Source organism: Typopeltis vanoorti, chromosome 4 (genome assembly GCF_054136105.1).
Source record: "Typopeltis vanoorti isolate ZY-2024b chromosome 4, IOZ_Tvanoo_1.0, whole genome shotgun sequence".
Taxonomy (NCBI): domain Eukaryota; kingdom Metazoa; phylum Arthropoda; class Arachnida; order Uropygi; family Thelyphonidae; genus Typopeltis; species Typopeltis vanoorti.
In genome coordinates, this window is record NC_143552.1 from 130,732,113 (window position 1) to 130,747,090 (window position 14,978).

Here is a 14,978-nt window from a genome sequence, read left to right on the forward strand (position 1 = left end):
ACCTCGATTAAAATGGACTGATAACATCAAAAAATGGACAAATTCCTCCCTTTCTCAACTGACATCAAGAACAAGAGACCGAGATGACTGGAGGAGTATCACCCACCAACCACGAATGACCCAACGGTTCATTTAGGACTATGGGAGAGGAAGAAGAACCACGTGAGCAGTTGAGTTCATTTGATTTTTTGAAACCCATTATTTTCTAGATAGGGCACTATTGTTATAGGCTAGTGCACAGAATGGCTGCTGGAGGTGATGTGGCCAATTTAAGTCTATGAGTTCATCAGTATGATGTTCTTTTTTCTTTTTCAATTTTTTTGTTTTGACCAATGTAAGACCTCGCAAGCACCATTTAGAGATTTTTCAAAAACTTCTTATGTAACTCCACCCACAACAGATTGTAAATGTATAGTACATTAGTACTGTGGCTGAGTTAAGGATTACTTTTCTATAAAGGTTATTTTTCTATTTTATTAATTTTTTGTATTTTTATTTATTTTTTACATAATCCAGAAATCCTACTCTAAACAAGCCACTACAAGCCTCCAGTCAGCAGGACAGTGATCTTCCCCTGGGCAATGAAATCATCCTTCACCTAAAGACAATCGCAGACATCTATGCCCATGGAGGAAAGTTAATCCATAACATGTTGGTTGAAGAGTGTAGATACACAAACCCCCTTGGCTAACCAGGCCATTCTGAAAAGTTAACTTTTAGATTAAGTAAGTAATTTTCAACTATTACATACAAAAGACATTATCCCACTACTACTTTCCATAGGTGGTATTTTCACACTGCATCTTTACTATACTTACCAAGCATTAAGGCAACTCACAAACTGATTAAAAGTTATAAAGCATTATAAGATTTGCAAATGACATTAAGTATTTGTAAAAATACCTTGGTACAAAATCCATTATACTTCTGGTGAGACTGGACAAAACTGTGAATTCATGGAAAGAACATTACAGCAATGTGATTCATAAAAGACAAGATAAATTAAGTCTAACTGTCTAAGTCACCTCTGCTAATCATTCCATGGACTAGTCTACACCAATGTTGCTCTATCTAGAGGATAACTAGTTAACGTCATTTCAAAGAACCTAGTGAAGCCAATCACAGTATCCTTCATAGAAACAAAAGTTCAATTTTGATAGCCAACTAGAAATCTCAGGCCAAACAATTATTCCAACAATCATTATCCCTTTTAGACTGCTGGATAGCTGATTGTACACATCAAGAGATAGTCATTTTCACATTCCATTACTGAATGGTTTTCTAACCGATTTTGTTTATTTATTTTTTTTTTTGCATTTGTTATTTCTTCGGTTAATTACTTGGTATGGATGACTCTCACTAGAGAATAGTCTACTATAGTGAATTTCTTTCAGCACAGCCTTGAAAAGGTTTTCATCAATCATTTTCATCCATCAATGAATAAAAATAACATTGTGAGAAACAAAGCCAAGTTATCAAAGTGGTAGCATTTTATGATGATTATGAAAGGCGTTTATGGCAGGGAAAAAAAAAATGCGAAATGCATATTTTTCATTCATTGATTATTTTGAAAAGCAAAGGAGATAAGATAGTTTAAAACTTATGATATGCTCACATCTTTATCGTTAGTCATGTTTTGGCCCACTTTTAAATTAACATAAACATTAATTACAATCATTTAAATGTAATTAGTTATATCAGACTACGTACTTTGCAGGCCCAGTTGCCTGCGTGGGTAATATCTCCACTCACCAACCAATACAACTCAAATCTCACTACAGGCATGGATATTTGTGAACATCTTCAGGTGGGAGATTTTCATTGCTTAATGTGAAATATGGTTCTTGAAAAGTTTCAAGTTTGATGTTTAGAGAAGGTTTCCGAAGCATTTAACCCTTAGCCCACCCTAATGTACTGTAGACTAAACAGCCTATCAAGGGTTGGATTCACATAAAAACTGCTATTCAGAAAGAAATCCACAGCAAACTAATGCATAGCCAGAACAAACAGATATGCATATCACATCTTAGCATGTATGTTTATAAAATTTTCCAGCTTTATCAAATCCATTAGGATTGTGCTAACAATTAGGTAATAGATATTTAAGAAATAAAGTTGACACTATTGTGGTAAACATTAAGTTCAGTTCCAAAAATGCCAAGGATGTCAATTGTGCTTTACTTTATATTTCAGTCAAGTAAAGCACAATGACATCCTTGGAATTTTTTGTGGCTTATTAATCTCTCATTATGTTTACTGTTGTTCCTAAAGATCAGATCCATACAGGAATTTTTTTTTAAAAAATAAAACAAGCAAATTTATTTACTTTGAATATATTTTATTTTAACAATGTTGTCTCTATTCCATAATTCCTCAAAAATGAAAGATGTAATGTTTAACTTGCTTATTAGAAGCCTGAACTAATAAAATCCATATGCAAAATAGATGGCTCTCAACATATTAAAATCTTATCCTGAATTATGCCACCAGTATACTACAGAGGAAATAAATTTTAGTTGTAACCAAATGCATAGAGGTATGCTATGATAGTGGTTGGAGAAAATTATTTCATAGTTGCTACATATCAGTCATTTTGAATGTACAAGTCTCTGTTGTGCAATACAATCAGTAGTGACCATGTATGCACTGCGATCTACTAACAGTGCTCAAGTAAGTATACCATATGTGACTTTTACTCTTTTCAGGAAGTCACCATGAAGTTAATAGTGTTTCTTCTTAAAAAAAAAAAAAAAAAAGACGAATACAAATGTCAAATTACATTGGCAAGCTCATGCACATTGCATTTGAAGCAGTGCAAAGTGTTCATATTGATCTATCTAAGATAATGTTGGTCTAGTTTTGAAACTTTTTGTAGTCTAATGTTTAGCAAACTTTCATAGACCATCTTTGAAATTAAAGTTCATATTGCCATCTGAAAAATACCTGAATTGGGAATGACAGAAATAATTATTCAGAACAAAGCAAACTATGTTCTATATAGCCATTTTCTGTAAACACATTTGTATGCCAGTATAGTTTTAAAATATATCATAATCTCCAAACATCTAAAAGAAGAAAGCAGAAAAAGTTAACTTGTGCTTGTGTGAGTATTAGTGAGACACACACATACTTACAGAACTGTTCTAAATAACCAGTTTCAATCTAATTACAGTACTACTTACATTCTCATCAGAAACAAGTTATAATTTTATTTAATTTGGAATTTTAGTTTCTTATAATATTCTATAACCAACGAAATACTTTGTTATAAGGATGAAACTAATGGTGTTTATATAAATATACACTAATATCTTCTGTTTTCCTTCCTTGCTTCCAGCACTAGACACAAAAACTATTCTTCATATCTGAAAGCTGGCACTATACATAGTCAACTCCTACTATAGCAAACTACAAAAGAGTGTTACCCAAAGTTCTGTGAGGCTAATTACTAATTCTGTATTAAAAGATTTTTACTATAACAAATTATACACTATAACACTTGTGTTCCTTACACGTTTGCTAGAGTGAGAGTCAACTGCATTATGGTTGGTTGCTTCATTTATATATATATATATATATATATATATATTATGATCCCACTCATATAAGGTTGTAAACCTATAGTACACTGATGCTGTGACTGGGGTAACAAACACATTATTTATATATATATATATATATATATGAGAGAAATTCGATAACACACTGGAGCTACTAAATTCGTTTAACTTATTAAAACAGTTCCTGGAAATAGCTGTAAGTAGCTCAATGTTATTTCATATCCTGAAACTAAATTATGCATATAGCTTTTCACTATAAATAACTGAACAGTTTATTAAAAAAAAAATAATAATAATAATAAACTTCAAAGAATGAATCATATTAATATTACTGCTAAGAGAAAAAGAAAGAGATGAAAGGATATCTGGGCAACAATAACAACATGTTACTGTCTTTTTGGTTTCTCTTCTAAAATTTTAATGATAATTCCACATAATGTGAGAGCTTGTTGAATTAGCAGAGTACTACAGATGAGCAGAAAATGAAAACTTGTTGACATTACATTTTAAGATGTACAGATTGTACTTTTTTTAGGTAATATATAACTGAGAAAGCTATAGGACGCAGTATAAGAAATAAACCAAGACCAATGTCCCCTCTAATTTTTGCCAGTGCATGTGCACATGAAAATTTTGTATGAAGGTTTCCAGTCTCTGAGAATGTGTGCAATAATGTAATATTTCTTATATTAAGGTTGCTCTTTTTTCCATCTACCTATAACTTGTAAAACTGCGAGCGCTAAATTAATTTGCTTAAATTTGCATAGCTGCAAAAATCCATTCCATCACCATTTGCAAGAGGTACAGTCACTCTAGACTTTGTTACAGAGGCATATTTGTTTAGAATGTCTACTGTCTAGATAGTAGACATTCTAAACAAATATGCCTCTGCAACTTGCTAATGTTATCATCAGTTCGCCCACATGGTGCAAGCTGAAAGTAACTAATTAGAGTGCATTAAGTTGGAATGGATTAGAGTGGAGACACTGGAGAAATAACTAAATAAAATAAGTGACAAGTATCATGTATCATATAATTCATTTTTATAACATATTCAAAAATTGACTATAAATTGGAAATTCTGAAAGGAAAAATTTTGTGCATGAAGTTATTGGTTGTGTGCACTCCACTTTTTGACTGGTGTATACGGACTCGGCTTAGAAGGAACATTGACCAAGGCTATGCAAAACTTGTTCTGCTCTCTTAAAAGAGTGGGATATTACTATGCTTCAACTAAGAGCCTTGACAGGTTATGGAAGAGGATAGAGATTTTAAATGATTTGCACAGAGAATCTATCTAATGATTAAGTAGCAGGGATATACAGAAAGATTGAGGCTTGTTAATTGCACTTGGAATCAAGTTATAAACATTTGCAAGTGCATGTGAAAAGTTATATACATATAGTTGTGATACTTTTTTTTTAAATATATGATTTTACTCAATATCCTTTGCTAAACAATAAATATAAATGTTCCATTTATGTTTATTTGCAAAGATTTAAAGCCATTCACAGATAACTTGTCTGTAATTGTCTAATGATGTAAAATCCATCTATCCAAATCTCAATGGTAGATTCACCAACTACCTATAAGTCAAGAAACTTCTTACATCAAGAACTTAGTACGTTATAGATGAAATCAAACCCATCCTTCCTCAAATTCTTTTAACATTGCTAAGCAATAGTTTCTTCACTTGTTTCTGATTATGCATTTTATGCTCTGTCTTAAGTGAAGAACCTATTGCTTAGCAATGTTAAAAGAATTTGGTGATCAGTCACACCTATGAGGGAGGATGGGTTTGATTTCATCTACTGGTTGCCATTCTTTCCTCAGATTACTAATTTTTATATGGAGAACTTTGAAAATAAAGCTTTGGCTTGACATGCAATAAAATTCAAGACCTAACATAGGTATAAAGATGTGTTTATCACCCAACATCATACAGAAGATTAATTTAGAATATCTCAAAATGCAATTAATCAAACAGACCATTCCAGATATGTTGTTAAAATAAATAACACTGACATGCACTGCGTACTGAAAAATGCATGCAGAGGACACTAGTTGCACAGCATGTGACACTGCCAATCATCAGAGGGAGAAAAAAAAAGATAATGAAAACATTAAAAAAAAAGTGAGTAGAGAGCATCACTGGTGACTAATTATGAAGGGATAAAACTACCACAATGGGGGGGGGGGGGGAGAGAGAGAGAGAGAGAGAGAGACATTACCTATGAATGACTAAAACATCAAGACTAAAAAGTAAGAGATGTGCAGTCTTATGAGAAAATGGTAGTACCATGTGAAAATATATGAAGAATGTTATATATTAAATTAAATTTGACATTTAATTCGCCATTGAGCCACTGTAACTTAGTATAGATGAATCCTTTGGTTGAAAAGACTCAGGTTTGAGTGTGTGGAACCTTTATAAGGTGCCTTTTCAATCAAATGATGAGTTAGTTGGTCTCATATGAAGGTAGAGGATTTTTTCTCTTGGAAACTCGAGTTTTTCATCCCTCAAAAAGAAGCAAACTATCCCTGTGAACACACAGTTCTACAGATATAATAAAATACCTACCCCTAAAGGGATGTAGCAGAGAAATGGCTAGCCAGCCGCATTAAATTTCTTACAGCCCCTAATCAGGAGACTCAACCAGTCATGAACAAATGAGAAATGGATGAATTCAACATTCGGGAGTCATATGAATTTGTAGTTTTTCCTGAGTACATTTTACATGTTTGCTTGTACTAGAAAAATTGTTAGTGAATAATTTAGTTCAAAAGGATGAATGCAATGAATTTCACCAAGGCAATAATAGGATATTTAAGCAGTTTGTAAAAAAAAAAAAAAAAGAGTTCAAGAAGTAAATTAAAAAGAAATCAAGAGAAGGTTTTTTTTTTAAATTTTTTATGCAACTCCTGTCTGCAAAGGGTCATAAACCTATAGTACATTAGTAATCTAGGTTGGATAAGGAATTTTTTTTTATATATATATTTATTTTTTTAAATATATGATGAGATTTGAATCTACAACCTACTGGTTGGAGAATGGTATGTTAACCACTCATTGAACAAGGACAGCAAAGCTTAAATCACTGAAAAGTATTTGAAGTGGAGATCAGTTTAAGCAATTCTATCCACAAAAGGATGTAATTTACTGCATTTTAATACCATGGATAAGATAAGAGATAATCTGCTAACTCTGCTCTAGAGATTACATACCCCCAATTCCAAGTTAATTCAAACTTAAAAAAAAAAAAATAAAGCAAGGTAGTGGCAGTCTCAAACTGAATGACAAAAATCATCTACTATGTAAAGACATTCACAAATATTCATGCCACAGCAAAGATTCACACCCACAGCTTGTAGGCTGAATAGCAAAGGAAAGAGCTATGCACTTGGCTAACCAGGCTAGTTTTAACACCAAGTGAAGATGAAGCAGAAATAACCGAACTTCTAGGCTACCTGATGTAATGGTCATTACATCGTTCAAAATGTAATGGTCTGCAGGTGTTGTTATAACAGTGTTATCAACTTGAAGCTAGGACTGCTAATTTCTAATTATTGTGCCAGCCTTGCACCCAGCAGGATTTATGGTATATCGAGGGCAAAATAATTGTTTACATTCAGGCAAACCATATAAGCAGGTTTGGCTCTGGCAAAACATATGTATATTAGCTGACAACTTTTGTACCAGAATTTCAGAAGTTCATGGGCAAGCATAGATTACAAGGATATGCTGAAATGACAACTACTCAAAATGTTTGAGAATGTTATTCTTAAGTCTGGCAACCAACTTTTTTCTACTGGATGCAGTGAGATATTAAATGTTTATTGTCATCTTTTCTCAGGGACCCTGCATAAAATACCAAAATATAGTAAGGCAAGTTTAAATTTACAATGATATTTACATACTGCAGCGATCTTTTTTAAGTAAATGAATCTTATCTAGCAAGGATAAAACGAAGTTACTACTCTGACTTAAAATAAAAATAATAAAAGTCCTACATAACATCAACAAAAAATTCACAAGGATTTCCCATAGCCATCCTAAAAGATTGTCTACTACCAGCAAGTTCTGATGGGATGGTATCCAGACAAGCCATTTCCTGTACATTGTGGGCATTGGCACTTCGTTCACTACCACTGCTACCCCCTCCACTGTCTCCTGCATTACTTCCTCTACGTCCACTTCTTTGGCTAGCAAGCTCTGAGTCACTTCCACCAGGACTGGCAGATTTCCTATCCTTATCTTGAACGCCATCTCCACCATTACTACTTCCACCTAATAAATAATATTAAGATATGTTAAGCAACAAAGATGAATTATAAATTAATAACATGTACAAATGATTGGCATGAATTTTATAAAAGAGAGCAATATACTTATCAGTGAATTATTCAGAATAACTCATATAAGAAGTAAAACATTACTGTGGGAAGTAAGAATTATAAGAAAGAATAATTAGATTACACAATGTATATAAAAAACTGAATACTTATTAAATAAAACAAAAAAGCAGTGTGGATGGATGGATGGCACAAAACAGAATGTACATATCATAAAACATGTAGAAATAACATTATCAGTTTGGTTATTTTATGCTGTGAAGAATAGAACAAAATATAAGCCATATTTTGTTCTACTGATTCTCTATGTAAGTCGTTTAACTTTCTTGGAGACAAAACTCTGAACATCCATATCATCAAGTGCTGCCATCCAGGCAGGAGGTGAGGTATCAAATGGCTCATTTTGACTGTATTTTGAGGAGGGAGAAACTTTATCTTCAGCTACTTAAATTTTTCTTGCATCTGAAGTATGGCATCTTGGCTCAGTGGAAGAATATCAGCTACCACTTGACTAATCATGTAGTATACTTATGCAGAAAAACATGCAGTCCCCCCCCCCATTGAGAACAGACATTAGTATCATCATCATCATCATACCTTTCTGGAACTAGCGCAACAAGATGTATTTCCTCGAAACCTATTTACAAATTCTCCTCTTACCAGAACTAGAAATACAGCTTCATGCAGATTGATTTACTGATTGTGCACATTCAGACCACTGTAGCAAATCCACTTTATATTGAAGATAAAAAATACTGTCTGATGTAATATTCTTCTTGAGGATTGGTCTAATAATAATATGCTGAAGATGTACATTTCCTTTGGAAATCTAAAGTGATGATTTGAAATGATGCTCAGAGAGAGATGTTTCTTTAAGAGCAATACAGTTGACTCTCACTTATGCATAGTAGTGTTTACTACAGTGAGAGTGTTGAATGTATTACTGGCTTTTCAGTTATGAATGTTTTGCATTCTTTTGCTGCAATGTGCTCAGGTTCAAACTCAAGAAAGTTCTGCAATTATAGAATTCTAGTCACTTATTCTAAATAGCAATAACCAAATTACTTGAGCATTAAATGAATTATATACCATTTTCATCTCAAGAACAAGTTCTTTTTTTTTTTTCTTTTTAGAAAAAAATCACTTTTCAGGCAAAGTGCAAAAATCATCTATAGAGAAATATAAGCTGTAATGTATGAAGGGATGCTAATAATAATAATAAATATTATTCTGTCTTCATCCCAATCAATATTCATGCACAAATAACCAACTTATTTTGTCCAAAAAGCATTACATCATGAGAGAAACATTCTTGTTTGAACAAAAAAAAAAAAAAAAAAAACAGAAAATATTAATGTCTGTGTATTTATTTAGCCAAATTATGAAATTTTGAAAATTCCTATAATCCTTTCTTCTGCCCAAATGACTACCTGTAACCACATGTTGCCCAGCTATAATAAAACGATATTTGAGACCTTCTTCTAGATCATATGTTCCAATAATTTTTTCTCCCTTGAACTATGGCCTCCATAACCAATATGCTGTGCAGCCACGTTTCTCTCCTCACTGACCTTTTTTCTCTGTGCATACATTTGACAGCTTTAAACTCACTGGTATTGGCCAAAAGCAGAGTGCAGCATTTGAATACTAAGTATACTACCAATTCCATGTGTTTGTTTATGCTACCATTATGCAATGTTGCTGAAGTTAGCAAAACATTCTAACATAAACTGAAATTGCAAAACATTCTAACAACAAACATTTTACATTCATTTTACCTCGTGGTAAAGTAGCTCATTTTACAAAATGAATTACATAATAACATTAATTCTATATTCTCTTTGTGGAGACAAAGACAAGTGAACTTTAATTACAACTTTAAATTAAATTTCATGATAGTTTTAAAATCAACTATTATATCATGATAAATGGAAGGGGAGAGGCATACATTTTATTAACCCTCATTTCTTTCTAATTATTTTTTTATTAAAACTACATAATTAATAAGTTGCCTAAAAAAGTGGTCTATATGAAAGAAACTCATGGGATAGTCCACAAGACAGATGAGTAAACTTTTTGTCCTACAGTTCTCTAGACATAATCCTTATTATATATATTCAGTTCTAATCCTTTGTCATATGTCCCAAGTCTCCTTTATCATATGACAGCATATGATAAAGGAGACTTGGGAGTATGAGAGTATTGGATCTAGTCATAGGATCAGAAGAGCTATCCATAACCAAGGTGGTCACATCACCTCCAAGTGGAGAGTGATCATGAGGTTTTGAATTTGGAGGTTGCAAAACATGGGGAATTATTTTATCAAGAAGGGTATAGATGGAACTACAAGACACATGATAATGACAAGCTCAGGAGGAAGCTTGAAGCTGTACCATGGAATAAACACCCGAAGATAAGAAAGTTAATAGTGTGGGAAATAGTTCAGGGGCATCTGGAAGAAGTAATAGAAAATTGTATAACCAAGGCCAGATGAGTTAATCAGGAAGGACATAAATGGATGAGTAGTGTCATCAAATAGGGGCTACAAAAAAAAGTGTTGTGGAGGGTATTATAAGGAGAAAGGTGATGAACATGGCAATTATGAGCACTGATAATAGTGAGGTGAGACAAGCAGATAAAATAGCTGAATTACTGAGTGACCACTCTGCAAGGGTATATCATTTAAGTGTGGTTACTGCTGTGACAGGGACTAATGTGGGAACAGAGGTTCTCAGGATATTATAGAATCTCAATGTAAATATGGTTGTGGGTAGATAGGATATATCAGCTCACATTTTATGAGCATGAACAAGGGAATTGACAATGCCTCTGACTAAGCCCTTTATATTTCAGCTCTGGCAGAGTGGTAAGAGGACAAAAATAATTCCTTTGCATAAGGGAGGTTCTAAGACTGCAGCAACAAATTATAGTCATATCAGTATCTCAGGAATAGTGGCAAATGTACTGGAAAAGCTAGTCAAAGAACAAATTCAAGAATACATGGATTCAATCTATGGGGGCAGCATGGCTTTGGGAAGGGTTGGCCATGCCTTAGTAATTTGCTAACATTTATAATAGTGACAGTTGAGTTGGATAAAGGGAATGACTACACAATGACACTGCTGGATTCTGCAACAGCATTTAACAGAATATCATATGGAACTAGGGGTGCTTAAGGGTCAAAGCTGTATAACTGAGAGGAGACCTCCACATAGCCTTTAAAGGAATGCAGAGAACCGACCAGGGCTTCTGACCTAATGTCCAATCCTGACCTTCTCGTGGTACACCCTGTTGGGTATCTACTTGGATACTGAACGAACGAGGATGGGCTGGCAATTTGGGATTTAGGTTAAAAGGTTAAACCAAAATAAAAAATGATGGTACAACATGACAAAATTTCATGCCGGCTGGGGCGTCGCCTGGTTAAACAAGGCCCCCGTTGTTTTCGCCAGGGAATTAGGGCGAACAGCGAAGAGTCAGCTACTGGAACAAATCTGAAAACAAACCCCCAACTCAACATCACCAGAGTTAAAGATAGGTACTATCATGGCAAAGAAATGGAGCTAGCTGAGGAATTAGATAAGTACCAGATCGACATAATAGGGGTGACTGAAACAAAAAAGACCAAAACTGGTGAGATCTTTCTGAGCAATAAATACAAAATGTTATATTCAGGCAATGACAATCAAGGAAAAGAAGGAGTAGCCATAGTATTCAACACAAAATATGAGGCTAATCTTCTTGAATGGCAGTCAGTCTCAAGTAGAGTAATGTGGGCAAATATCAGAATGGGGACTGAACAATGAGACTTATTTGTGCCTATGGTCCCACAGAAGGTTCTACTAAGGTAGAAGTGGAGGAATTTTTTGATGCTTTAGAAAAAGCAATCGACACAATGAAAAAGGAAAAGTTTATCCTTCTTGGGGATCTAAATAGCAGAGTAGGAAATGATTATGAGACATACAAAAATATTTTGGGAAAATTTGGAGAAAAGAGCAAAGCTAATAATAATGGCAAATATCTGTTGGATTTCTGCTCAGTACATGGACTGGTTATTACTAACACCATGTTCCAACATAAAAATGTGCACAAATTCACATGGAGAGAAGAGGCTAGGAATAAGAAAAGTCTCATTGACTATGTTATTGTTGATAGTGATGTTTTCTCCCTGGTGCAGGACACCAGAGTGTACAGAGGATTTGAAATTGGAAGTGATCACTATTTAGTCTTGAGCAGGATAAAACTGAATTTCATATTGAAAAGAATAACATGTAAGAAAGTTTTAAAGCGAATAAAAGTTGAGCAGCTCTCAGATGTGAACTGTAGACTAAAATACACAAAGATTATTGAAGAAAAAATGAAAGACTTTGAGAACAGGAACCAAACCTTGGAGATTGAGTAGCAAGCCTTGAAGAAAACCCTGATTGATTCAGGTAGAGAGGCATGTGGTGAGGTTGTCTGCAAGGATAGAAAAATCAGAACTCCCTGGTGGACACAGGAAGTTAAAGAGGCAGTGAAGGAAAAGAAAAAAGCATATCAAAAGTTCCTGGCAAATAAGTCAGCTTGTGCTCTTAGAGAATATAGAGACAAATGCAAGAATGCTAAACACTGTGTAAAACTAGCTAATCAAAAGTCATGGGAGGACTTTGGCAAGAATATAGAAAATAAATATCAAGAAGGTGGCAAAATATTCTGGAGGTTGTTGAAGAAGCTTAGGAATGGAGGAAAGAGTGCTGTAAAAGGAGTTAGAGATGATAAAGGTGACATGAAATCTGGAATAAAAGATATCCTTGAAGTATGGAGTAATTACATTGAAAAACTGCTAAATGAAACAAGCAGTGATGACAGCACAGTGGTAAAAAAAACACTAACCAGGCATGCAGGCAGGAATACATATCCATACTTGAAGTATAAAAAGCCATCAAAGGCTTGAAATGTGGAAAGGCAGCTGGAGTAGATGATATTCGACCAGAAATGCTGAAGTATGGTGGTATAAGAGTCTTACAGTGGCTGCACTGCATAGATCAGAAAGCCTGGACAGAAGGACGAATTCCCGATGATTGGAGTAGGGCTCTCATAGTACCCATATATAAAAAGGGAAATAAAACTGAATGTGAGAATTACAGAGGTATTTTCCTACTGAGTGTTCCTGGCAAAATCTATGCAAGTATACTTGAGAAACGGTTGAGAAGAATTGTGGAAGAAAAGCTTGGTGAAGAACAAGCTGGATTCAGGCCAAACAGAGGCTGTCAGGATCAGATCTTCACTTTACGACAAATAGTCGAGAAAGCATGGGAATAGAACAAAGATCTGTATTTAAGTTTTGTCGATTTGGAAAAGGCATATGATAAGGTGCCAAGCGAGAAGCTATTCAATACGCTGCAGTTATATGGTGTCAATGGGGCATTATATCAAGGCAATACTTAGTCTTTATTTGAGTTGTTAGTCAGCAGTTAGAATTGAAGGAAGTACAGGAAGATGGTTTAATGTTAAATCTGGTGTGAGACAAGGATGTACATTATCCCCTCTGTTATTCATTATCTATATGGATCACATTATGAAGGAAAGTGGTATTAAACCTGATATCAAAATTGAAGATGTTAATGTCAGCTCTTTGCTTTATGCGGATGATGTTATACTTCTAAATAAATCTGCTACAAGTCTGCAAGATTCTCTGACTAAATTGAATAGCTGTTGTAATAGATATGGTATGAAGGTCAGCAATAAAAAGACAAAGACAATGAAAATAGGCAGAATCATTGAAAATGTCAACTGTGTTGTGAATGGAGAACCTGTGGTACAAGTAAAACATTTCAGCTACTTAGGCACGATTTTTACTGAAGATGGTAAATTAAATAATCAGCAAAGCTGGTATGGTGGGAAGTCAATTGAATAAATTCATATGGAATAAGAGAGAAATTAGTCAGAACACTAAATTAGCATTATACAAGACAGTGTTCAAACCAGTTTTAACTTATGGATCTGAGAGCTGGGTCAGAAGTAAAACACTTGACCAAAAACTAGAGACCGCAGATATGAGAGTCCTGAGAAAGATTATAGGTGTGAACAGATGGCATCGATGGCAATATCATATTAAAAACGAGGATATTAGGAAAGAACTTGACATTGTCTGCATCCAGGAATGCGTTAGCAGAGCTAATCTCAGGTGGTATGGTCACCTAAACAGAATGGGCGAGGAAAGATTAGCAAAACAAGTGTTCTCTGCCAGGTTGGCAGCAAAACGACCCAGAGGAAGACCAAGATATAGGTGGATTGATACGGTACAAAGTGCCTTAGACGATAGAAATATAAGATCTGATAATGTTGGAGTTTTGACAAGTAACAGACTGATTTGGAGGAAAATTGTAGATAGGAAGTTAGTAATGATATATTTTTTCATGTAGTACTATCATATCCTGTACACCCCTTGTGGGTACATGGCAGGAATTTGATGATGATGATGATCATATGGAACTGTTAAGAAAATTAGAATAAATGAGGAATGGATATGAAACTGGTTAAAGTTATGTGGATATGAGAGTAGCTTATGGACAAATACCAAAATGTAGCAGCAGAATCCAGGAGAAAAAACAGGTGATTAATGCTGTGCTAGGACCACTACTGTTCAATTTATACATATATGATATTGGAAATAATCTAAGGGGGAATATTCAGTTGTTTGCTGATGATGCAAAATTGGGTAGAGTAATAGAATCAAGGCAATGTGGAGAGCTTGCAGGATGATTTAAATAGACTGTCAGTATGAGCAAAAGATAATGGGTATCCATGTAATGTGGAGAAATATCTTCAGACTCCATGGCACCCATATATTAATAGTAATAATAATAATGTGGAAGCAAGCAAGCGATTCAAGATTCAGGAGACAGAATACAAGGCAAATACAATAATCAGTTAATCAATAATGGGTTATGCATTTTGGGATAAATAGATTACAAGATGTGTACCACAGTGATGGAACTATACTCCAGGAAATAGAATGAAGCTAGTGTTTTAAGGGTAGTAACAGATAATGAGTAGAAGCTTAGAGAGCATAAAGCTAAGATT

At 34.2% G+C, this 14,978-nt stretch overlaps 1 protein-coding gene across 3 annotated transcripts in view; it reads right to left on the reverse strand.

Moving 5' to 3' along the window:
• The window catches only part of dsh (Segment polarity protein dishevelled), a 423,724-nt gene that overhangs the window by 65,508 nt on the left and 343,238 nt on the right, over nt 1-14,978 (reverse strand). For all 3 annotated transcript variants that reach the window (XM_090392005.1, XM_090392004.1, XM_090392003.1), the window contains exon 16: nt 7,633-7,848. In XM_090392005.1, coding sequence (XP_090248131.1) covers nt 7,633-7,848 — 216 coding nt within the window. The remainder of the gene's footprint in view (nt 1-7,632; nt 7,849-14,978) is intronic.